Raw genomic sequence first — 26,885 nt, 5'->3', positions numbered from 1 at the left:
TTACATGGAGTTCACCTCTTATCAAGGCCCAATGGCCACTCAGGGATAAGGGTTATTGTGTGTACAGTAATCAAAGGGATAGTGTAGCAATAGTATTGGAGAATTGGTAAGGTGTCATTACTTAGGGGGGGGCGGTTGATCAGGAACTTGTTCGTGTTGGACTTGAAGACATCCAGGTTGAAGTCGGGAGGGAAACAGGCAAGCGGAACAGAGTTCCACAGGTGTGCAGTTCTAAGAAAGAAGCTTTCTTCATGGTATGTACGTTTTGATTTAGGCACAGATAGGGAGTGGGGAAAATTATTGACGGTGGTTTCAGCTAGTCGGGTGTTTTTTTAGAAAGATTGGCGAGGGGGGACCAGAGAATGGAGCTCAGACGAGCACCTGCCATGGAAATAACGATAGAACAATGACAGGCTCGCTACGTTTCTTCTGTGGGAAAGAGGTTGCAGGGTAGAGAAAAGGGCATCCCCCACCAAGCCACGGAGTCTATTTTGTACTCCGTCAAGGCAGGATAGGCTGTTTTTTGCAGTCCCCGCCCAGATGTGGCAGCAGTACTCCATCTTTGGACGTACTTGGCTCTTATATAGATAGAGAATTGCATCATTAGTGAGATATCTTCTGGAGCGGTAGAAGGATCCCACCATTTTCCCAGTGACCTTGGCCACAGACTTGATGTATGTGTTCCATTTAAGATCAGGTGTAAAGGTCAAACCCAGGAGCTTATCAAATCCTGGGGCCTCCCTTAGATGAGAGCCATCCATTTCAGTTGATGGCAGATGGGGATCAGAGCGTTTATGATGTAGAGATAGGAGCTTGGTCTTAGATGCATTAAAGGTAACCAGCCACCTCTTTCCCCACTGTACCACGCGCTCAAGATCAGAGGAGAGAGAATCAGAGAGAACATCATCATTTACGGCCTTTGATGTGTTGCCATAGATGGTCGTGTCATCAGCATAGATGTCAACGAAAGATTTAAGTATGTGTTTAGGGAGATCATTGATGTAGATCAGGAAGAGAGTTGGGCCCAGTATGGACCCCTGAGGTACTCCAGCATTAATACTGTGGGCCTCTGATTTCTGCCCATCAACCACTACTCTTATGAGCCTATCAGATAGAAATGATTTAATGATAGAGAAAACATTTCCAGTTATACCGTAGCTGGAAATCTTGTGTAGTAGGCTTTTATGCCAAACCTTATCGAAGGCCTTTGATATGTCGAGAGCAATTGCCCTAGAAATGAAGCCTTTTTTTGAGAGATTCGCTAATCCTATGAGATATAACCGTTAGCACATCTGCTGTAGATCTAGCAGAACGGAAACCATATTGCGTGTCGCTAAGAAAGTTATTTCTGCTGAGGTGGTTGACTACTTCTCTATTTATTGTGGATTCCAACAATTTACTCATGACACACAGGAGACTTATTGGTCTGTACTGAGAGGGGGAGTACTTATCACCTGAATTCTTAAATACAGGGCATACTGATGAGGTTTTCCAGGGTGTTGGAAAGCACTTCTCCTTAAGGCAACGCTTAAACAGTTTTGTAAGTATGGGGGCAAGTTCTGGTTGAAGCTTTTGCAGCACTATATCAGGGCCAGTTGTTTTACTGGAATCAAGGTTCTTGATTAGCTTAGCGACCACACGCACAGATATTTGTATGTTGCATAGTGTGTTGTCTGTTATAGGAGGGAATATGGGAGTTGATGGCCTTCGTCACACAGGGTAGAATTTGCCGCAAAGTTTTTGGCAAATAGTTTGGCCTTGTCGGATGCTGTCGAGATGACCTCTGGTCCATTGATAATGGTTGGGATAGAGTGCATGTTTCTGTTCAAGATCCTATTTGCTATTTGCCAAAACTGGTGGGAACCAAGCCGCTGCTCAGCTACTTTGGACTTAACGGATTGCGCATATAGTTCTCTTGCATTTTTTATTACTCTTTTACAATGGTTACTGGCAGTTCTGAAAGCAGCTTTAGATTCAGTGCATCTATTACGTTGGTAGCTATGGAAAAAGTGATTTCTGTGTGCGATGGCAGCAGCACATTCTGGGGAGAACCATGGCTGGCTGTTAGGTTTTTGTTGGAATTTTTTGGATGGTATGAATTGGCCTATGCCTACAAGTAACCATTCGATCAGATCTGATACTATAGAGGACACATCCTTTTTAAACATGGAATGTAGAGGAAGATCAGATATGAATGTACGGAAGCTATCCCAGTTCGCCATAGAGTATCGGTATACAGTAAGGTGGAGAGGTATGTCTGTAGATTTATTATATTTCATTTTTATCTTAATTGATACGACACAGTGGTCGGAGGATCCCAAAGGAGATAGAACGTCCACATTATGGACATTGAAGTCACCGCAAATGTGAATGTTAGCCGAGGGATGAGCAGACAGGATGTGGTCAATTTTTTCTGATATACTCTTAAAGACAGTAACTCCACTGTTGTGAGGGCGATAGAGGGCAAATATAAATGTGGTGGTGTAAGCAAGTGCAACCCGGAAGCACATATAAGGTAGATTAGGGTTTTCTCTGGAGATATCCCTGCCACATGGGAAGCCATCTTTAATGTAGGCACATATTCCATGCCCGTGGCAATCTTGAGGGTCAGATTTAGATGTTAGGTTAGAGTATCCTTTAATTATGAACTCATCTAGGGAGGTGGTCGGCCCTATTCCAGTTTCGCTTAGAAAGAATATGTCAGGTTTCGTCTCCTGTAATTGAGTTTCAACCTCTGGAAGGTTAGAACGTAGACCCCTGATGTTGGAGAAGGAGACATGGTAGTAGGGGTCTACGTAGGAGGATGGGGTTCCTAAAATGATGACCTCATGACCAAAGAACAGATACAACCTTATTACTACTTCAAAAAAATAAAGGAGGTAATGTCTGGGATGATCGTTTCATGGCAAGAAAATGAACACTACACTACCCAACAAAAAAAAAACTGATAGTAATCCCTGGGTTTATGGTCTCATAACCACTGAACAGACACTACATTAACACTACTTTAAAAAAAAAAAAAAAAAAAAAAGGAGGAAATAATGCCTGGAAGGATTGTCTCCTGACAACAAAATGGACACTATAATACCCCCCCCCCAAAAAAAAATGCTGATGGTAATCCCTGGGTATATGGTCTCATAATCAGAGGACAGATACTACATTATTATTGCTACCTAGAAACAGGAAGTGCGATGAGGTATTAAGCAATCAATGCTTCACTACAGACTCATCAAGCTATGCCGGTTCAGAAAGAGGATGTATGGTTAGTGATTAAACAACCTTGCTTCCCTCTAGACTCATCAGTGTCAATTCAAAAGAGGAGCTGCAGTTAAGGAATAAGCAACCTTTGCCTCTATTTAGACTCATCTAGCAGTACCGATTCAGAAGTTCATGTAATTATCTGTCCTAAAGTGGATGCTAATTTTAAATAAAATTTACATGCAAAACTGATCCCCATCTAAATTCTAAGATTTATGATTTGCCTTCAATAAGTTTCCAGACATTTTCGTATGGGCACTTTTATTGATAGTACACACATGAAACTCTAGTCTCATTTGAAGTAATCTCAGGCTGCAATGTACCGTTTCAACAACTTCTTGAAGGCCCCAGGGAAGTCCTCTTGTGTGAGCATGTCAACGACTCTCATCATAGCCTCTTTCATCTCCTCAATTGGCCCATAACAACAGCCTCTAGGGTTTTACTTGATCTTAGAGAATAACCAAAAGTCACATGGAGAAGGTGTAGACTATAGAGAGGATGAGGAACTGTCTTTTTTTTTTTTCTTTTTTGTTTTTTTTTGTTTACATAGGCATCACCACTTATCAAGGCCCAAAGACCACTCGAGGATAAGGGTTAAGAGTGTACAGTAGTCAATTGGACAATATAGTAATCGTTAGTAATGGAAATTTTTTTTAAGTTAAGTGGAACAGCTCATGAAGAACTTGTTTATGTTGGACTTGAAGACAATCAGATTGTAGTTAGCTGGAAAACAGGAAAACGGAAGACAGTTCCACAGGCGTGCAGTTCTAAGAAAGAAGCTTTGTTCATGAAATCTACGTTTAGGTTTAGGCACAGATAAAGAGTGGGGGGAATTATTGATAGTGTTTTCAGCTAGACGAATGTTTCTTGTGAAAGTTTGGCGAGGGGGGACCATAGATTGAAGCTCAGTCGAGCACTTACCATGAAAATAATGATAAAGCAGAGACAAACTCGCAACATCTCTTCTGTGAGAAAGAAGTTGCAGGGAAGAGAAAAGGACATCTATGAGACTACGAAGTCTATTTTGAACTCTATCAAGACAGGACAAGTCCTTTCTAGCAGCTCCTGCCCAGATGTGGCAACAATACTCCATCCTTGGATGTACCTGGCCCTTATATAGATAGAGAATTGCATCAGCAGTGAGATATCTATGTGATTAATAGAAAGATCCCATCATTTTTCCAGCGGCCTTAGCAACAGATTTGAGGTATGTGTTCCATTTCAGATCAGGAGTAAAGGTCAAGCCCAGAAGCTTGTCAAAACATGAGGCCTCCTCAAGACGAGAGCCATTCATTTCAATTGATGCCAGATCGGTATCAGAGCGTTGATTATGTAAAGATAAAAACTTGGTTTTAGATGCATTAAAAGTAACCAGCCACTCCTTTCCCCATTGTACCACGTGCTCAAGATCAGAGGAGAGAGAATCAGAGAGAACTTGGTCATTTACAGTCATAGATGTGCTACCATAGATAGTAGTGTCATCAGCATAAATGTCTACGAATGATGTAAGGATGTGATTTGGAAGATCATTAATGTAGATCAGGAAAAGAGTTGGGCCCAGGGTGGACCGCTGAGTGACTCCAGCATTAATACTGTGAGCTTCTGATTTTTTCCCATCAACTACTACTCATGAACCTATCTCGATGCCCATTTTGATCATGACAATGTCTTTCTTTCTGATCTTCTTTGAGCATCCTTGGGACAAACTTTGCACAAATTTTTTCCGCATCTTCAGTTCTTCACTAATAATTGTGTGCACAGTTCCTACACTGACATCAAACTGTGCATTTATTATCTCTATAGATACACAACAGTCCTTATCCATGAAATTCTTTATTTGGCCAATCAACTCTGATTCCTTACTTCTCCCACACCTCTCATCATCCCTCAAAGACTCCTTGCCTTTCTTATCTCTTATGCCACTCAAAAACTGATGCCCGATTCATGCAAGATAGTCCAAAAGCAGTCTGAAGCATTCCATACATTTCTGTGGCATTTTTCCAAGTTTAAAACAGAATTTTATTGCATTTTGTTTTTCTAAAGTGTCCTAACGTCCAGATTGCATTTTTAAAATTTACCAGTTGTAATAATTAGGTGTATTCCAATTCCTGCGATAGTTGCTCATTTGAACCTGAAATTATAAAAATTGGTCAGCCATCTCATAAGATGTAAAGCAATAACATACTAAAATTTCAAGAGTCTACTCAGATTTTCTTTTTATCTACCCAAGTTTTTCAAGTTATTCACATTTATATTGTATCTCATTTATGTGAAACAACAGAATAAATTTTTTAAAAATGGGGGTGCAGAGGGGCTTTTTCCTTTATTTAAAACTAGTCTGGGTACCTGGCGTTGCCCAGGTGTTTGGAAGTGTGTGTTCAGCAAAAAAAAAAAGTCATAGTAGGCAGGCTCAAACCCATACTGCGAAGGACGAAAAGAACGTGAAAAAAAAAAAGCGGCGTATTTGCTGTTGGGGCCATCGCTAAACCGAAAGTGATATAGGTTTGAATTAAAGCTAGTCAGTCAAAGAGAGAATGACTTTCGAAAATATCGGTGAAAAAAGCGACCCTTGCCTAAAGAAAAGTGCCCAGTTGAAGGTGAAGGAATTAATGTATTTAGCCAATTTTTCGATATTTGTCATCCGAAGGGTTGAGCTTCAAAACAATACCGCTCTCATGAAAATTAAGTGTTGAGACATTATGTTGAACAAAGATGGCACAAAGAATCAGTGCAGTTCCGATCTTGAGTTTTAAGTAATTCCTAGTAACAAAGATGGTGGTGAAGAATCAAATTCAGGCTCATGATGGAGACCAGTGAACTGATTGAATCCAAAATTCGACAATTTTTATAGTAACTTTGGAAGCTTCTGATTGGTTGTTTATTATAACTTGTGGCTATAAAAACGATCGTCGAAATCATTAGTGGCATACCCCATTAGGAGTCAAAAACATTTTAACACGTCACCTCTGTCGAAAGTTTTAGGCAGACATACAAACATACATACATACATTTAAACAGACAAGTGAGATTTATATTATAGACGACAGAGGACGGACCTTAGCCACCCCTATCCCCAAAATGTAGAAGAATCAATTTAAAAACAACAATTTTAAAATGTATTACATTTTCTTTAGAGTAAAGGTGTCGAACGGAAATGGAAAAAACAGAAACAGTGCTGGAAAGAAGTGAAACATTAACACGAAAAACAAAAAGCAGAAACGGAGTGAAAAATGCATCAAAAAGGTGACTAATAAAATTATTACAATTAAAAAGATAAAAGTAATTAAATATACTTTTCTATGTAAATTTTATGTCTTTCTCTTTCACAATTTACTCTAGCATGCACCTTACATCAGCATTTTAAATATTTTACACAAAGACATCAATTCATTTTATTTATAAATTTATTAAATAGAAAGAAACAGAAGAAAAAAGAGAGAAAGAGAAACAGAGTAAAAAAGAGGAACAAAAGAAAGAAAAAAGAGAAAACAATACAAAACAACATCTGTGCAACGTTTCTTAATTTTCAAGATGAGAATTGATTATTAATATTAATTGGATTCTTCGGACTACTTGAGTGTTATTTTCAAACTGTTTCAGTCAATGTAATCTATATAAATATATATAAAATTTACCTAGAATGCCACAGAAAATACAAGAACAACTCTGTTCTATTCTCTTTAGATCCTTTTAGTAGGCATTTACTCCCTCATCCTCATCGGTCATCTGGTTTGAGTATTGACAGATATTGTGTGCATGAGGGTGCATTTATGTACACACATTTATATTTGTGTGTATGTTTTATCCAGTTAAAATGAAGAGACTAGTTTGGGTGAAAATATAAAGAAATCCATTTAACTAACCCAGTTAACAAATAAGGTAAATGGCGATTTTTAGTTTCATTAATTTAAGAAACTCTAGCAAACATGTATATGATATCTAAAAACACTTCTTCACTTTTTAATTTTTAACTTTTATCTACTTGGTAGCTAACACTAAATAATGTGGGATCAAATTACTCTTTAGGTGGTCAACTGGGCTGGCCCTGGGTGCTCAAAGGCGGGAGATGTGGGAAAATTAAGTGGTTTTAGAATCAAGGTTGAATCAGACGAGCGACGGGGATGAGGGGTTAATGCCTACCAAGAGGATCTGAAGGAGGTAGAAAAGGATCGTTCGTCTCATCTTTTCTGTGGCATTCTGGGTAAATTTTATTTTATTTTATTTTATGATTGTGAGTTTCACCTAAAGTCCTGATGAAATATGAAAATGTTGAAATGTTGATCGTTCTGCATAGACTCCTTACAATGTTTATAGAATTTTATTTATATAAAAGCTCTTTATATGTCTTGAACACGTTTGAAGAAATATTGGTTTTTAGTTATTATCAACAATACACATGAACTTAATTAATCAATATATATATATATATATATATATATATATATATATATATGACTCTGTGTGTGTGTGTGTGTATACACACACACACATGTATGCACATGTAAGTATATATATATTTGTGTGTGTATACATATATACACACACAAGTTATATATACATATATAATCACGTTGACACACTGGTTATTGCCAGATCACCGAAGTTAAACAACGTTGAGATGGGTGACTTTGCTTATTTCAGCATTGTTTTCAGTCGTCCTTAACCTCCATTTGTCACTGATATTTAACAATGCCAACTCAGGAGATGTGTGGTTGGAGATTGTGCAACTCTTGCCACAAATATTTCATGCACAGGTTTCCTTACAGTTGGTATCCATAGTCTTTCTAACACAGTGGATAAAAATTGAAGGAAGCTACCATATATATATATATATATATATATATATATATATATATATATATATATATATATATATATATATATATATATATCATAATTTAGTTGTTGTAATTTTATGACGTGAAATGGTTAAATTTCAAATCTAGAATTTTTATTATGTGCAAGACAAAGAATACATTTCAATAAGGATATCTCCTTAACCTATAGGTTTTTGATGTCTACCCATCTCCTCAGAGGATAAAATATTAGCATTATTAATGGTTTATACCTAATTTGCTAAATACAATAAACATAGAAAATCATAATTAAAAGTTTTTAAACTGTTTAAATCATAGAGTAAGGGAAAGTATATATATATATATATATATATATATATATATATATATATATATATATATATATACAGGGTGGGCCAAAATAAGGGTCCTATTTTTAAAAATTCATAAATTCATGTCAGTTTTAAGAAGTGTTTTTCGGCCAAAATTTGTTTTGTTTATTTCAAAAAAATCTCGGAAGAGTCAGTCTACACACACATAAAGTTTTATGAGTTTAACTTTTATTTTGTGGAAGTTATTCAAATTTAAAGATAGGACCCTTATTTTGGCCCACCCTGTATATATATATAAATGAGAAATTTGAAATTCAAACATAACTGTCTTCAAAAAGTGTTTGACCATTTTTACTTTATATGTGTATATATATATATATATATATATATATGTGTGTGTGTATATATATATATATATATATATATATATATATAAAATAATGTATGCATATATATATAATGTATGTATATTATGGAGGAAATTAGACCTGGAGTCTAAAGAGCAAAGTTTATGTTAATGTATTAATAGTTTAAAAGAACAGTGCTCATAGTACTGTAGATATATAATAAGCTCAATAGGTATATTTATTCTAGAGTTATATTAATATTGAGCATAAATATTAATAATTGTAAATTATAAATCAGTTTCAAAATGATGAACAAACAAAATCAAAATCAAAATTAAATTGTATTTTTTGTAAGCTATCAAGTGTGTTTGATTTATTATGTCTGTAATTAATAGAGATTTCTGATTTCTTGTTAAGAGGTTTTCCTCCAAATTTTTCACTTATTTCTACCTTCAAGAGTCACTCACACTGAATTTTTCTTTTCAGAGTTCCTTTACGCAATCCTGAAATTAACATTCCTCCTGAGTTTTCCAAAATGACAGGTAAATTTAATTTATTTTCTCTCTACATGTGTAAATGGTGCAATGTGCTGCTGATTATTTACACATTGTTGCATTTCTGTCATTACTGGATCTTTTTCACTAATTTGTTGTTATTGTACAATGTTCATTTCTGCTTTGAGACATCGGACTGGGATCAAGATATAATATTTGTGATGTTCTCGGTTGGAAGTGGAAGAGTTCTTCTGGGTCAATTTTTATTTTTTCCCCATCTAGAGTGCTCTTTGAAGGGAATTGGATATCTCCATGTAAAACAAACTCGTTCTACTTTATGAATTGAATCTTAAAAATGAAAAAAAGATTTTATCTCCAGACATTTAAACTATTAATACATTATTAATATACTGATCAAAATCTATTAAATATTAAATCAGATTAGGTTTGTAAAGAGAGAAGAATAAGGGACATTTTTAATGGCAGTTAGTCCACAAAAAGTGAGAAGGGGAGGGGGTACTCTGAAAGGTATTTCTACAGACGAATGTTGGTTTAGAAATTTATGCCCGAGAATAATGTCACTGCATAGGTCTGCCACAATCGACAGCTTGACATTATCGTACTCCCTTCCATTCAGACTCAGAGATACACCACAATGTCCAAGAGTGGAGGATGCATGAGAACTGCTGGCTATTAAATTTCTCTCAGAACTTGGCGAGACTGCTAACCCGACCTTCTTAACTTTATCAGGATGGATGAAATTTTCAGAGCTCTCAGTATCGACGAGTATTTTCATAGGTTCACCTTTGACTTTTCCCCATAAGGACAAATGAGAAATTTAAAGAAGGAACTGATGAAACAAGAAGAGTCTCACCGTAATATATAGCAGCTGCTGTTGAAGATCTGCAGACATGTGCAAAATGCCTCTTTTTCTTACAGTTTTTACATACTGCATTTCTGGCGGAGCACCTCACCCAGTCATGTGTTGGGTTTCTACAGAAGAAGTATTTCTGTCCCAGGAGTGCCATTGCTGTGAGTTGCTCCTCGCACATAGACTCTTCCTCTTCAGTTTTAACTGCAGATATAAACGTAGTCAAGGAGTCCGACTGAGCGTATGTCGACAATTGTTTTTAGACCGATTCCAACATAAAAGCTTGATCATATGCAGTATGTAGGTCAAGTTTCTTGTTCTCTAGAAGTCTCTGTCTGATGTGGGATGATGAAATTCTGTTTATAAATGCATCGCTGATGTACTCATACCTCGCTTATATAGCCATCACGGCCTGGAAATCCCAGTCCTTGGCGAGTTCTTTCAAGGACTGTAGATATTGGTCCATGCTTTCATTTGTTTATTGGCGACAAGTGGCCAATAAATGCTTGCAGAAGATGCTGTTTTTAGATGGACAAAAACCTCCTTGAGGGCATTCATGGCTGTCTGGTTGTCATTAATATTGGAAATGTGGTTAAATATTGCCGGAGACACCAGGTTAATTAATAAATTTAGTTGTAACTCGTCTGTTAGTTGTGAGCCATTAACCACCTCAAGGAATATTGTGAATGACTTCGTCCAGTGTTGCCACATGTCAGCAGTGTCCATTCTTGTAGGATCCAAATCCAGCCATTCAGGTTTTAAGTATTTCTTCATTCTCAATAAAATAAGTTGTAATGAAAAAGTCCAAAACTGTGGAAGCTTGAAAGAAGCTTTATGTTACTGAGAACTAAGCAGGGAACGATTCACTGCAAATCTGCAGTTTATTAAAAGAAAGAAAGAAAAAGGAAATAAAACTCAAGGGAAGTTACTCACTTCTGGAGAGTATAAGCAGAAGTTAAAGAGTTCTTTTTTTTTCTTTCAGCACAGGATCTAAAATTCCTAAACTAGAACTTGTTTTTGAACCATCTTCATAAGAAAAACAAGTAGAATTAGTGCTTCATATTTCTTAGGATCTTAAATGATATTCTGGCAAGAATTTTAATTTTAAAATCTCTTATGTTAAGTTCTCAAATGAACTGTTTATTTTTCATGTGAGGTTCTGGTTCACCAGGGAAGCCCTCCCTCATCAATCATACAAAGTAAATAATTGTACCTGGAGAGCTATCTCTACTCTCTATTTTGAAATTTTATTGCCAAGAAATATACAATGAAAAATATCTTATTCACATTCATGTTGTCGGGCATACACTTTACAGACTGATATGCAAATAGATATGTTGCGCACACAAGCATTCATCAATACCGGTTATGTGCTCCTGTTTTAGTTTTCAATTTACCTGACAGGTAGTATCTCTACTTCCTTTTCGCAGTCTTTTTCCACTTTCCACTCTCTATCTCTTTCTCTCTTTCACCTGAGTCTCCAATGTAATCAGCTGCACATTTCTTTCACCATGACAGGTGTAATCTTCATTTAAAATTAAAAATGCAAAGCAACGATCGACTTACAATGATCACATCTTTCTTAAGGACACAAATAATAATACAACAAACTGATTCATGCTTCCCATGTGGGAACATCAAAGAACTTATAAGAACTCACACACGTTCCTGTATCAATGTACTGAGAATACATTGCACGAATACTGATTTACTTGTTAAATAAATGTTTACTTTTATATAATATATTTCGGCTTTAGCGTCCTCTCTTTTGATGTCTCCCTTTTAAATGTATGTTCCGTAATGTTGTTCCTTTTAACTGAAGTTGTTATGAACACATATATCTAGTAAATACAAGAGCTGATGAATATCCCTCTCCTTAACATGCCTACCGACCTTCCATGATACCGACATACCAGCATCACATCAATGTTGATTTTAAGAGGAGTTTTTTTTAATCAGTTCTCATGCATTTAGTCTTCAGCAATAGTTAATAGAAAGGTAAACATCTTTTGAGTACTTGACAAGATTATCCAGAAATAACTACAAACCAGAGCTGAAGTACTGGAACATTTCAAAGGAGATCTTTATATGCATCATTCCCAAGCTGCATATCAATGAGAGAGATAAACTATAGAGCAAATTATCACCTTAGAGCAGATAATAAAAAAGTCTCTTTGAAAACTTTCGGAAGAGACAAATGTAAATGAACAGTATATACACCTCTTGAAAATGGCCAACGTTAATTTGATGGCTGCAATTAAATAAAGATATAAATTGACTCAGTCTAGAAGAATTTATAAATAGAAAAATTTATATTTATTGACGAAGGAAAAAACAGATACTATACTTTGATCCTTATCGAGGAGAATCAGTTGGACTTGATTAATGGGGTTGAAAAAGCTTTGATAGCAATCTGGGTTACATAGAAAACAATAGGTCTGACTCTGATTCATAGGATTAAAAAATTCTGACTCTACAACACTGACAGCAATGCAACTTTTTCTTCCATTCAGGAAAAACCAACATTTGGAATGTCACTTGTAGTAATACTTTTGCTGAATATCAGACAGTGTAGCAGAAATATTACCTGGCAGGAATAAAATGTATTTGACACAGTCACGCACCTGACTGAAAGAAATAAATCACGCACCTGACTGAAAGAAATAAATCAATAGTTCATTGATTCAAATCCACCTGCAAAGGTTGGCTGCGGATGAGAATAACCTCTCGCTAAATAAACACCCTAGACTTACCTGCCTAGATTGACAGTGAAGGTGAAATCCCAAAATGGTGTTTACAGGTAGAAATGTGGGTGTCCCAAATTATTATATAAACAAACCCAAAATTTATATTGCGAGTGGACTGGTAGTTTAAGAAAACTTCTTGAGCATTCTTCATCTTCTTCACTCATTCACTGCAACTGACAATAAAGATATATCACGCTATTTTTATATGTAAGCATTTTTCATCATTCCTTTTAAGCACAGCAGAAATACAGCACTTTTCCAAGCTTTAATCGTGCTTCTTCAGCTGGATCTGTTGTATGCTTTCTGTAAGGCTTATATGATGCAAAAGGACTTGCACAGAAAATATACATCAACATGTTTTGATCTGGTTAGATTTTTGGTTTATAAAACTTGTTCTGTAGAAGAACATCCATAAGAATTTAAAATTTGCTGCTTCTACATAGTGAGAAATCGAAATATTGAATTTCAAGTAAAATAAATGGTACTTATATAATTGTCATGTTGCAAGTAGTAATATATACAAAAATTATGAAAAACGATAAGATAGAAAAATAATTGTTAATGAAAAACAATTTTTAGTAAGAATTATATGAGGAACAAATGTCTGACATTTTGAATTGCGTTTGCGTCATGTGACGTAAGCAAAACAGTTCTCAGAAATTTGGAACATAATTACCTCATCTAACTTTTCTTTTTTTTATTAAGCCAAATTTAGTGAAATCGCTCAATTTCTGATTTCACAAATTTCTGTTTTCATTCTTAATTATTTTTCTATCTTATCATTTTTCATAATCTTTGCATATGTTACTCTTTGCAACATAACAATTAGGTAACATTCGTTTTACTTGAAATTCAATATTTTGATTTTTTTAATTTCGCCCTTACTATATAGAAGCACTTAAAATGTTGTTACTTATTTTAATCGGGAGTTGTGCTTTTGTTTGTAGTAGCAAAATGATGTAATTGACACTGCGACAAGGTCAGAATCTAGCACAGATTTCAGATTTGCACAACATGACCTGTGCCATGAATACCTGCATTCACATGTTCACACCTCTCATAGTGGAGATTTCTAGAGTGATTAATCCTTTGAAGTTGATATCCTTGTGGAATATTGGGGCATGTTGCTGCATTTGATATGGCATACCAAGTAGACAAAGTCACTATTTCAAAGAGTTCTACTTGCTATTGTGTACAGTTACTGCCTTGCACTTTCTGCAGTTGAAATGTGATGTCATTTTGAATGAGCTCCTCAAAATAAATATAAAAATGTTTATATTATAATTTCCAGCTTTTTGATAATTATTTTTTGTTCTTATATTTAAGATTTCAACCCAAAAGTTTTATATATTACAATTTCCTACTTTTTGATTTTTATTTTTTAAATTTTTTGTTTTTATTTTTAAGATTCAAACCAAAAATTTATAATGCCCATTTTTTTTTAAAAAGAAGCATTTTGAAAATTTTTTTATTTGTATTTCATTTTTTTATTTTTAAGAACTCAACCAAAAAGTTTTACCTAAAATTTTTAACGATGAGGTACGCCCATTTCTTGATGCGATTGACAACCTCCGAAACTATGGCTTGGATGAGTGTCTACAGTTACCAACAGTTATCGTAATTGGAGATCAGAGTTCTGGGAAAAGTTCAATTCTTGAAGCCATTTCTGGTATTCAGCTTCCTCGTGGTTCAGGTAACATATTTATTTTCTTTCTTTACAATTTCACTGCCATGTAAAAAAATCTTATATTTTTAATCGTCATTGCAAATAAAATGTTTTTATTTGAAATTTTACTCATTACATGACATAATTAGGTGTGTCACCATATTGTTTCAACTATAGTGAGATGAATTCGGTGAAGAAATTTATTATATATTACAAATTTAGGTGGGAGAATCAACTATATTTTATAAATTTAGGTGGAGGAATAAAATATAATTTATGCATTTAGATATAGGAAGCAACTATATTTTACAAATTTAAGTGGAGGAATCAACTATATTTTAAGAATTTAAGCATAAGAATCAACTATATTTTATGAACTTAGTTGAAAGAATCAACTACATCTTATGAATTTAGTTGAAAGAATCAACTATATTTTATGAATATATATATATGGCAGAATCAACTATAATTTACATATTTTGGTAGAGAATTAACTATATTTTATGAATTAGGTGGAGGAATCTACTATTATTTATGAATTTAAGTGTAAGAATCAACTATATTTTATGAATTCAGCTGGGAGAATCAACTATTTTATGAATTTAGGGTGGAGAAATTGGCAAAAATTAGGTTTGTTTCAAGGCTACCAAAAGCAAAACCTGTTAACTGAAGAAGGGCATCACATTCTCATGGCAGCATGTAAGCAATAGGAGATCATATTTCTAATTGTACATATTTTCATTTCCTTAAAGAGAGAAAACAATTCTCCATTTGGATACATGCATTTAGGAAGGTTAATTTTAATCCAATAAAATATAGCAAAGTAAGTGACATTATTTTTTATTAATTAAAAGCTTATTTAATTAAAACTGTATTTAGGTAATTTCATGACCTTTGATAATATTGTCAATATAAATAAAAGAAACAATCCTTTTTATTGATAACACAGCAAACATTATTTTCAATTAAAACAAATAATCTTTACATGAGAATTTTTTCAGTCTGTTCTCATAATAATAAATAAAACTTTTCATTGAATATCTCCAAATATTTTAAAGTTTGGTGTATTTTTTGAAAAAGACTTTGTGCATTCTTGAAACCAAAAATGTAACTTTTACCTGACAGGTAAAAACAATATTTTAGCATCAATCGTAAGAGTTATAGCTTCATTTGTTTTTTTTTTTTGTTGTTGTTTTTTTAAATATATTTCAATCCATTAAAATGTTTTGTTTGTTTGTGTGTTATAACACTTTGTCTCTAATAATTTACATGACTAAAATAGGAATTAATTGTAGAAGAAATGCTCCACTCTCCCCCCGACACCCCTTCATGAACACAAATGGGTAATTTAACTAGAAAATTCATTAACTAATCAGTTTTAATCAAAGTTCTGATATGAACTAAAAATAAATGGTAGAGTAAACTTTAACAGAAAAAGAAAGGAATAAATAACAGTCATTTTTAACAAGATTCAAGAAAATACAAACAGGATGGAAAAAAAAAAAACAAATATACAAAAAATAAATGTTACTAAAGACAAGATAAGTGCCAATTTGAAGTAGAGGGCTACTATCAGAGACGTAAGTTGCAGGGGAGATGAGTAGCAAAATGTCTGTTCACATTACATTCGAACTTCTGCATGTCAATACAGTTGAGAAAGCAGACTCCCGGAAGGGAGTTCCAAAGTCTAGCAGTTCTGGGGACGAAACTATTGGAGTAGAAGGCTTTCTAACATATAGGGGTCTCTACTATGAAGGAGTGGAATTTAGCTGCTTGTTGGGTTTGTCGGGGGTATTCACATCGAGGAGGTACAAGTGCTTGTAGTTCGTAAACATTAAGCCAAGGAGTTTAAAGGAAGTACTTTTGGGTAATATGTTCTTGGCCATTGCTATTGGTGGTAGAGAAGGTTTCTTGTAATTATTGAAGGAAAAAAGCTTAGTCTTGGCAGCATTGAATGTGACCATCCATTTTTGTCCCCATTCCACTACAGACTGAAGGTCATCCTCTGGTGTTTCTGCCATTCCCTTAGATATGTGTTCATTTGTTTTCTCCTTGTACCTGTTATAGAGAGTGGTATCATCAGCAAATATACCCATCTTAGAAACAATTTTATCAGGGAGGTCACTTCTGAATATCAAGAATAATAAAGGTCCAAGGATAGACCCCTGAAGTACTTCCACATTTATATCATATTGTTTAGATGTATGACCGTCGAGGACAACCTGGATTTTTCTCTTACTTAGGATTTAATTACATTATGTATTCTTCCAGTGATACCATATGATCTAATTTTCTTTAGAAGACCATCATGCCATACCCTGTCAAAAGCCTTAGATATATCGAGGGCTACTGCTCTACCCTTCCCTATTTTGTCCAGTGAACGGTATATACATTCAGAGATTACAGTTAGGATATCTGCTGTGGAACGGGTTTGCCTAAATCCATATTGATTGTCAGTCAGGACTTTAGCAGCTGTAAGGTGATGGACTAGAGCTTGATTAATTTTTTTTTTTATTTTTTTTATTACATTTTCACCCCAAACAAGGCAAATTGCCACTTTGGTGTAGGGGGCTACTATCAGGGGCAACAACTACTGGGGTACTATGTAGGGATTTGGGCAGCAAGGTGTCGGTTCACGTTACACTTGAACTTCTGCACGTCAGTACTGTTGGGGAAGCAGGGACCTGGAATGGAATTCCAGAGTCTAGCGGTTCTGGGGAAGAAACTATTGGAGTAAAAAGATCTTTTACATCTAGGGATCTCTACAGTGTGGGGGTGGGATTTAGCAGCCTGTCGGGTTTGTCGAGGGTGCTCACGTCGTGGGGGCACAAGTGATTGCAGTTCGTCAGAGCATTCGCCACTAAAATACTTGTAGAAAAGGCAGAGGGATGCAACATTTCGTCGATGGGACAGAGGCTGAAGCTTAGATGCCAGTTCAGAGCCTATCAGGTTTGCGACTCTCTTTTGAACCTTGTCAAGGAGCGAGAGACTAGTAGCAGATGCACCAGCCCAGATGTGGCAGCAATACTCCATACATGGGCGAATGGTGGCCTTATAGAGGTACAGAATACTTTCGGGTGTTAGTAGTTTTCTAGCACGGTAGAGAGAGCCCACCTTTCTTGCAGCGGCCCTGGCAATGCCTTCAATGTAATTGTTCCAACTCATGTTTCCTGTGGACGTTAGGCCAAGGAGTTTGAAAGATGGACTCTCAGGTAAAGAGTCGTTGGCCATTGCTATGGGTGGTAGAGCGGGTTTCTTGTAATTATTGAATGAAACTAGTTTATTCTTGGCAGCATTGAACGCGACCAACCACTTTTGTCCCCATTCCACTACAGATTGGAGGTCTTCCTCTAGTGTTTCTGCCATTTCTTTAGAAATGTGTTCATTCGTCTTCCTGTCGTGTCTGCCATAGAGTGTAGTGTCATCAGCATATATACCCATCTCAGAGGCAATGTTGTCGGGGAGGTCATTTATGAATATCAGGAACAGTAGAGGTCCAAGGATAGAACCCTGGGGAACCCCCGCATTTATATCATTGTTTAGATGTACGACCGTCGAGGACAACCTGGATTTTTCTCTTATCTAAGAAGGATTTAATTATGTTAAGTATTCTACCAGTGATACCGTATGATCTGATTTTACTGAGGAGACCCTCATGCCATACCCTGTCAAAAGCCTTAGATATATCTAGAGCTACCACTCTGCCCTCCCCAGCTTTGTCCAGTGAATGGTATATACATTCAGAGATCACAGTTAGGATGTCTGCTGTGGAACGGGCTTGTCTAAATCCATATTGTTTGTCAGTCAGTAGTTTAGCATCTGTAAGATGATGGACTAGAGCATGGTTAATTATGGTCTCAAATATTTTGGCAAAAAGTGGGAGGAGGCTAATGGGGCGATAATTAGATGGGTCTGTCCTTTCGCCAGAATTCTTGAATACTGGTACAACAGAAGCAGTTTTCCAACAGCCCGGAAAGCAAGCTTCATTAAGGCATTTGTTGTAGAGTTTGGAGAGAACTGGAGCTACTTCGGCTGAGCACTTTTTTAATAGCACAGCTGGGATAAGATCGGGTCCACATGCTTTTGAGGTGTCAAGGTTTTTTATGATAGCATGCACCTGAGCAGGGGTGGTTTTCAGATCGTCTAGTGTGGCGTCTGTCCGCATAGGAAAGTCAGGTAGGGGGTGGTTGGAAGGGTCCAGTGTGGAGTTTGAGGCAAACCGACTGGCAAGCATGTTAGCCTTGTCGGTTGCTGAGGAGACAACCTCGTGATTGTTGGTTAGTGGGGGAATTGTTGATTGCCCATTATTTACTACACTGTTGTAGATTTTCCAGAAGTCTCGAGTTCCTAGTTTTTGTGCTTCGATGCGCTTTTTAGTGGTTTCCGTAAATTCTCTCTTAGCTGTCGCTATTTCTTTCTTAACGTTATTTCTAGCTTCTATATACTTCAGTCTGTTTGAACTGGACTGATGTCGGTTAAACCTACGGTATGCATGCTGCTTTTGAGCAATGGCAGTTGCACAAGTCGACGTAAACCATTCGGGAGAGTGGGGCTTACTATAAAATTTCCGCATGGGAATATTCGCTTCGATTGCAGTTTTGAACCAGTCAGTGGTCTCGTTTGCACATTGTTCAGCAGGGAGAGAGAAAATATTTTTCCATGGAGCATCTCTAATTAGTTCCCTGATGGCTTCCCAGTCAGCCTTATAATATCTCGTTGTTTTGAGCACTGGCTCTTCAGTTTTGGCTCTAGAGTTTAGGGCGATTTCAACCATTATCACTGCATGATCAGCGTTCCTGAGTGGGCTGTGGGCCTTCGTTATGCAGTCATCGGGAACTGTGGTCAAAAACAGATCTAGAAGTGATGCGTGTTGTTCTTCCTGGTCAGGGAAAGGGGTTGGAAACGTAACAATTTGTGATAGGGAGTGAGATATAGTGAAGCTATGGGTTGTGCTGCCCGCTGCATCTGTGTGAGTAGAGAATCCAAGCCAGTTTTTGTGGTGGACATTAAAGTTACCAAATACATGTATTTGTGCGCTAGTGTCGAGGGACAGTGCCGTGTCTATGCTGTCAGATACTTTGTTTATTATGGAGCAGTCCTGAGTCGAGGGAGAGCGGTAGAGAAAATAATAGTAGCTAATATTGTGTTGCATGTTTAGTCTAAAGCACATAAAGGCTTGATTATCTGTTTCTAGGTTTGTTTCTCTAGTCAAGGGAAGGGTATTATGAATGTAAACTCCAAGTCCGTGCATATGTCTGTCAGAGTCCTTACGGCAGAGTGGGAGATATCCAGGCATGTTAAAGTGGTTAGAGGGAATGGAGGAGTGTAGGTTAGTCTCACTTAGTGCTAAGATATCCGGGGTATTTGTTAAGAGAAATGCTTCAACATCAGCTAAGTTAGTTCTAAGCCCACGGATATTTGTGAATGAGAGCCTCAAGGGAGGAGGCAAGTTGAATTTGTTTGTCCCTAATCCTGGTTTAAGCTTATTTTTAGATTGTACTGTCGTCATATTTATTTTTAAGAGTTTCGGTAAGGGGGAGCTAAACAAGAGGTTATGCAGAGTTTCAAACATGCATCACAAGTAGACCATCAGCTGACCTTTCTCCAATTAGGATTGTGGCCTCAGGAAAGCCCACCGGGGATGAGTGCAGGGTCCCTTTCCATGCGCGTCATAGCACTACAAACAACCCGATATTATTCAACTGTTGATGGAGCAGCCGCTCTAAGCGCTACCAAAGAGTTAGGGTTCCTGTACTACCAGTCAGGAACAGCAGCCAGGAACTGTCAATCCGGTACCCTCAACCCATTAGAAGAAGGTCAACCCAATCTAATCGCTCAGGCATATCTTATACTCAAGCACTCCCAAATGTTCAGTTTTAGGGTTGGGGCGTGCTGGGAATGGGGAAGAACGGCGTTCATTGCCTTAGCCAGGAAACAAGATCTACCGCTGGGTGTTTCTGTCGAATCACTGAGATAGTGTCTCTGCGCTTGACTAATAGGCAAAGAAGGAGTATGGAAGCCGGGCGATAGACAGAGCCTATCTACTCCTTAAGCAATTTAGGTTTGCAAACCGGTAAATTTGTTTGAGTCACCAGCTCTAGGAAGGTTGTCATCCAAGACTGAAGAGGCCTCTCTCCCCTTTGGTTTAGTTTCAGAGTTTTCCTTCTCCTAGACGGATGATCTGGGAAGACCTACTGGGTCCGTCAGCCCTGAGAGGGTTTTCTCCGCGCCTAGGTTCTAATCCAGGTATTTCTGCGACCCCACGTGGTTAGTGTTACTAGGTTAGTTTGTGGGGGATTATATCTCTACTGATTAAGGACTCAAATATTTTGGCGAAAAGTGGGAGAAGACTAATGGGCCGCTAATTTACTGGCTTGGTTCTTTCGCCAGAATTCTTGAAAACTGGTACCACAGAAGCAGTTTTCCAGCAATCAGGAAAGCAAGATTCATTAAGGCATTTGTTGTAAAGTTTGGAGAGAACTGGAGCAACTTCAGCTGAGAATTTTTTTAAAAGCACAGCCGGAATGAAATCGGGTCCACATGTTTTTGAGGTGTCTAGGTTTTTTATGTTACCATGTACCTGAGAAGGGGTGATTTTCAAATCATCTAGTGTGACGTCTGTCCGCAAAGGAAAGTCAGAGAGGGAGTGGTGTGGCGGGTCCAATGTGTAGTTTGAGGCAAACCGACTGGCGAACAGGTTAGCTTTCTCGATTGCCGTGCAAACAACCTCATGATTGTTTGATAGTGGGGGAATCGTTGACTGCCCATTATTTACTACACTGTGGTAGATTTTCCAAAAATTACGAGTTCCTAATTTCTGTGCTTTAATGCGTTTTCTGGTGGTTTCAGTGTATTCTGTCTTAGCTGTCGCTATTTCTCTCTTACAATTACTTTTCGCTTCTATATACTTCTGTCTGTTTGAACTGGACTTATGTCGGTTAAATCTGTGATACGCATACTGCCTTTAAGCAATGGCAGCTGTACAAGTAGAGGTAAACCATTGGGGAGAGTGGGGCTTGCTATAGAATTTCCATGTGGGAACATGTGCTTCAATTGCAGTTTTGAACCATTCAGTGGTCTCATTTGCACACTGTTCAGCTAGAAGAGAAAATATATTTCCCCATGAGGCATCTCTGATGAGGTCCCTGATGGCTTCCCAGTCAGCCTTTTTGTAATACCTCGTTGTTTTGAGTAGTGGGTTTTCAGTTTTTGGATTCTACCATTATCACAGCATGATTAGCATTCTCAAGTGGGCTGTGGGCATTCGTTATACAATCCTTGGGAACCGTTGTCAGAAAGAGATCTAGAAGTGAGACATGCTGATCTTGCTGGTCTAGGAAACGTGTCGGAAATGTAACTGTCTGTGATAGGGAATGAGATATAGAGAAGCTATGTGTTACGCTACCAGCTGCATCTGTGTTAGCAGAGAATCCAACCCAGTTACTGTGGTGGACATTGGAGTCACCAAATACATGTACTTATGCGCTAGTATCGTGGGAGAGTGCTGTATATATGCTGTCAGAGACTTTGTTTATTAGAGTACAGTCCTGGGTTGAGGGAGAGCAGTAGAGAAAATACAAGTAGCTAATATTGTGTTGTATGTTTAGTCTGAAGCACATAAAGACCTGATCATCTGATTCTAGTTTTGTTTCTCTAGTCAGGGGGAGGGTGTTATGAATAGCTAAGCGACTTAACAAATCCTAATCTTACCAAAATGGCAACTGCTTTTTAAATTAGACTATTTTATGTATTTTAATTATATGCGCATATATTGTCTTTAACTCTTTGCTTCCATGCGAGCTGTTTCTATTATCTTTTTATTGTTTTTATTGTTTTTATTCATTTATTTTTTCTCTTTTAGCTTTAACCAACTGTTTATACCTTCTCTTTAAATTTATTTATTTAAACCTTCTCTTTAAATTTATTTAAACCTTCTCTTTAAATTTATTTAATGCATTCTCATTACATATGCGTAGAAATGGTCTTTAACATTTTAGTTCCATGCGAGCCGTTTTGTGGACAGAACTTACTCGGAAACGAATAGTTTATACAAAAATACAGAACAGAGCTAGGAATACCTTTCTTTCTACTATAGAAGACAGAACCTTAACCTAAAAAAAAAAAAAAAAAAAAAAAAAAAAGTAAAATTATCATACACATGTGCGCTCTATAAATAGATACAAAATCCGGCGAAAGAAAGTGAAGCCCCCACCAACGGTACCTTCACACTAAGAACTTGGTTACACTCGCTGACTGTCGCGACAAAATGTAGTGGGCAAAGAAAAAAAACAGCTAAGTGACTTAACAAATCCTAATCTTACCAAAATGGCAACTGCTTTTTAAATTAGACTATTTTATGTATTTTAATTATATGCGCATATATTGTCTTTAACTCTTTGCTTCCATGCGAGCTGTTTCTATTACCTTTTTATTTTTTTTATTTATTTATTTTTTTTCTCTTTTAGCTTTAACCAACTGTTTATACCTTCTCTTTAAATGTATTTATTTAATACATTCTAATTACATATGCGTAGAAATGGTCTTTAACATTTTAGTTCCATGTGAGCCGTTTTGTGGACAGAACTTACTCGGAAACGAATAGTTTATACAAAAATACAGAACAGAGCTAGGAATACCTTTCTTTATACTATAGAAGACAGAAGAACTTTATTTAAGTAGTATACTTAATATATGCAATCACCGTACGCTTGTATTAAAGTGTCCTCCATGATTCCCATACCATACCAAATCACTGCACGTGGCTCATAATTTAACTGTCACTATATTTGTAACTGCAATATACATAATCCCAGCTGTGATACTAGGGCTAATTTTCTGAGTAGATGCAACACCCTGCGCCTGACCTTAATGACTACAATTCCAAATCCCAACGAACTAGCTGTTCCTATAACTGGGAGGAAAAAAACCTAATAGCTAGCTACGAAATCTTATACATTTTACCTCCAAGACGATTGCGTTTGTCTTACCTGCATGCAAAAAAAAAAAAAAAAAAAAAAATTTCCCTCTTCTTCAAACTAAACCTTACCTGTAACTCAAAAATCCTAATGGAAATCTATCTGTAAATAAATAACCTCTCTTCTCTTGAACGCTAACAATCTACTCCTTCCAACCTATCCGCCACTAAACTCCCACATTGCCCCGCATCTGTAGTGGAATCGCTAACTTCCAGCCCCTAATCCCTCACATGCAAAATGTTTTAATAGCCATCACTAAACATCTATACATTTCTACCTCTAAGGCATGCATTACAGCTCATTCCTATCCAGTAAGGGATTTAACAGCCTATGCACACAGAGGCAGGTACTTAACAGCCAAAGTACTCAGAAACAAAGCGATCTACACTACACAACTGTCTCGAGTTTTGCAACGATTAATACGTTATTGAAACGACACTCCTTGTTATGCAAAATGCCCCATGACTCTTACTAGAAAATACCTACAACTTCAACTCTATTCGCACCTACTGAAAACCTGCCCATATATCTATTCACCTAATTACGCATGACTCAAAACTTGCTGTCTTATCCATACTATATTGCACTTACATCTTAACCCTCCTATCATCTAAAATAGCTCGGGCACAACTCGTAGCTCAATTCTTAATACCTACTCATACTGTAACATTATCCTAGACCTAAGCTAACATAAATAAAATAAAAAAAAGGGTAAGACTAAAATCACATTATCTCCTCCCTAACAAGCCCTCTTACAAACATAGACGCTTACACTGCATGAACTTCACCCACCCCCTTTATCCATTAACAAGTAAATAGCATGTCCCTAAATCACTTTGAGGAGTGTAACTAATCAGTAGAGATATAATCCCCCACAAACTAACCTAGTAACACTAACCACGCGGGGTCGCAGAAATACCTGGATTAGAACCTAGGCGCGGAGAAAACCCTCTCAGGGCTGACGGACCCAGTAGGTCTTCCCAGATCATCCGTCTAGGAGAAGGAAAACTCTGAAACTAAACCAAAGAGGAGAGAGGCCTCTTCAGTCTTGGATGACAACCTTCCTAGAGCTAGTGACTCAAACAAATTCACCAGTTTGCAAACCTAAATTGCTTAAGGAGTAGATAGGCTCTGTCTATCGCCCGGCTTCCATACTCCTTCTTTGCCTATTAGTCAAGCGCAGAGACACTATCTCAGTGATTCGACAGAAACACCCAGCGGTAGATCTTGTTTCCTGGCTAAGGCAATGAACGCCGTTCTTCCCCATTCCCAGCACGCCCCAACCCTAAAACTGAACATTTGGGAGTGCTTGAGTATAAGATATGCCTGAGCGATTAGATTGGGTTGACCTTCTTCTAATGGGTTGAGGGTACCGGATTGACAGTTCCTGGCTGCTGTTCCTGACTGGTAGTACAGGAACCCTAACTCTTTGGTAGCGCTTAGAGCGGCTGCTCCATCAACAGTTGAATAATATCGGGTTGTTTGTAGTGCTATGACGCGCATGGAAAGGGACCCTGCACTCATCCCCGGTGGGCTTTCCTGAGGCCACAATCCTAATTGGAGAAAGGTCAGCTGATGGTCTACTTGTGATGCATGTTTGAAACTCTGCATAACCTCTTGTTTAGCTCCCCCTTACCGAAACTCTTAAAAAAAAATATGACGACAGTACAATCTAAAAATAAGCTTAAACCAGGATTAGGGACAAACAAATTCAACTTGCCTCCTCCCTTGAGGCTCTCATTCACAAATATCCGTGGGCTTAGAACTAACTTAGCTGATGTTGAAGCATTTCTCTTAACAAATACCCCGGATATCTTAGCACTAAGTGAGACTAACCTACACTCCTCCATTCCCTCTAACCACTTTAACATGCCTGGATATCTCCCACTCTGCCGTAAGGACTCTGACAGACATATGCACGGACTTGGAGTTTACATTCATAATACCCTTCCCTTGACTAGAGAAACAAACCTAGAAACAGATGATCAAGCCTTTATTTGCTTTAGACTAAACATGCAACACAATATTAGCTACTATTATTTTCTCTACCGCTCTCCCTCGACTCAGGACTGCTCCATAATAAACAAAGTATCTGACAGCATAGACACGGCACTGTCCCTCGACACTAGCGCACAAATACATGTATTTGGTAACTTTAATGTCCACCACAAAAACTGGCTTGGATTCTCTACTCACACAGATGCAGCGGGCAGCACAACCCATAGCTTCCCTATCACAAATTGTTACGTTTCCAACCCCTTTCCCTGACCAGGAAGAACAACACGCATCACTTCTAGATCTGTTTTTGACCACAGTTCCCGATGACTGCATAACGAAGGCCCACAGCCCACTCAGGAACGCTGATCATGCAGTGATAATGGTTGAAATCGCCCTAAACTCTAGAGCCAAAACTGAAGAGCCAGTGCTCAAAACAACGAGATATTATAAGGCTGACTGGGAAGCCATCAGGGAACTAATTAGAGATGCTCCATGGAAAAATATTTTCTCTCTCCCTGCTGAACAATGTGCAAACGAGACCACTGACTGGTTCAAAACTGCAATCGAAGCGAATATTCCCATGCGGAAATTTTATAGTAAGCCCCACTCTCCCGAATGGTTTACGTCGACTTGTGCAACTGCCATTGCTCAAAAGCAGCATGCATACCGTAGGTTTAACCGACATCAGTCCAGTTCAAACAGACTGAAGTATATAGAAGCTAGAAATAACGTTAAGAAAGAAATAGCGACAGCTAAGAGAGAATTTACGGAAACCACTAAAAAGCGCATCGAAGCACAAAAACTAGGAACTCGAGACTTCTGGAAAATCTACAACAGTGTAGTAAATAATGGGCAATCAACAATTCCCCCACTAACCAACAATCACGAGGTTGTCTCCTCAGCAACCGACAAGGCTAACATGCTTGCCAGTCGGTTTGCCTCAAACTCCACACTGGACCCTTCCAACCACCCCCTACCTGACTTTCCTATGCGGACAGACGCCACACTAGACGATCTGAAAACCACCCCTGCTCAGGTGCATGCTATCATAAAAAACCTTGACACCTCAAAAGCATGTGGACCCGATCTTATCCCAGCTGTGCTATTAAAAAAGTGCTCAGCCGAAGTAGCTCCAGTTCTCTCCAAACTCTACAACAAATGCCTTAATGAAGCTTGCTTTCCGGGCTGTTGGAAAACTGCTTCTGTTGTACCAGTATTCAAGAATTCTGGCGAAAGGACAGACCCATCTAATTATCGCCCCATTAGCCTCCTCCCACTTTTTGCCAAAATATTTGAGACCATAATTAACCATGCTCTAGTCCATCATCTTACAGATGCTAAACTACTGACTGACAAACAATATGGATTTAGACAAGCCCGTTCCACAGCAGACATCCTAAC

General features: G+C 37.5%; 1 protein-coding gene across 9 annotated transcripts in view; it reads left to right on the top strand.

The window, feature by feature from the left end:
- LOC145293177 (interferon-induced GTP-binding protein Mx1-like) overlaps window positions 1-26,885 on the top strand; it is a 200,974-nt gene that overhangs the window by 44,721 nt on the left and 129,368 nt on the right. For 5 of the 9 annotated variants that reach the window (XR_013869679.1, XM_080139646.1, XM_080139647.1 and 2 more), the window contains 2 exons: window positions 9,220-9,275; window positions 14,344-14,538. Coding sequence is in view for 8 of the 9 variants with exons in the window: in XM_080139646.1 (XP_079995772.1) it covers window positions 9,220-9,275; window positions 14,344-14,538 (251 nt within the window). In the remaining variant the exon portion in view is untranslated. Of the gene's footprint in view, window positions 1-6,392; window positions 6,502-9,219; window positions 9,276-14,343; window positions 14,539-26,885 lie in introns of all 9 variants that reach the window. The other 4 variants (XM_080139650.1, XM_080139648.1, XM_080139651.1 and 1 more) reach the window with 1 other exon arrangement.

Source organism: Euprymna scolopes, chromosome 14 (genome assembly GCF_053919585.1).
Source record: "Euprymna scolopes isolate OS-2025 chromosome 14, ASM5391958v1, whole genome shotgun sequence".
Lineage (NCBI taxonomy): Eukaryota > Metazoa > Mollusca > Cephalopoda > Sepiida > Sepiolidae > Euprymna > Euprymna scolopes.
This window is presented reverse-complemented; position numbering and strand designations above follow the sequence as displayed.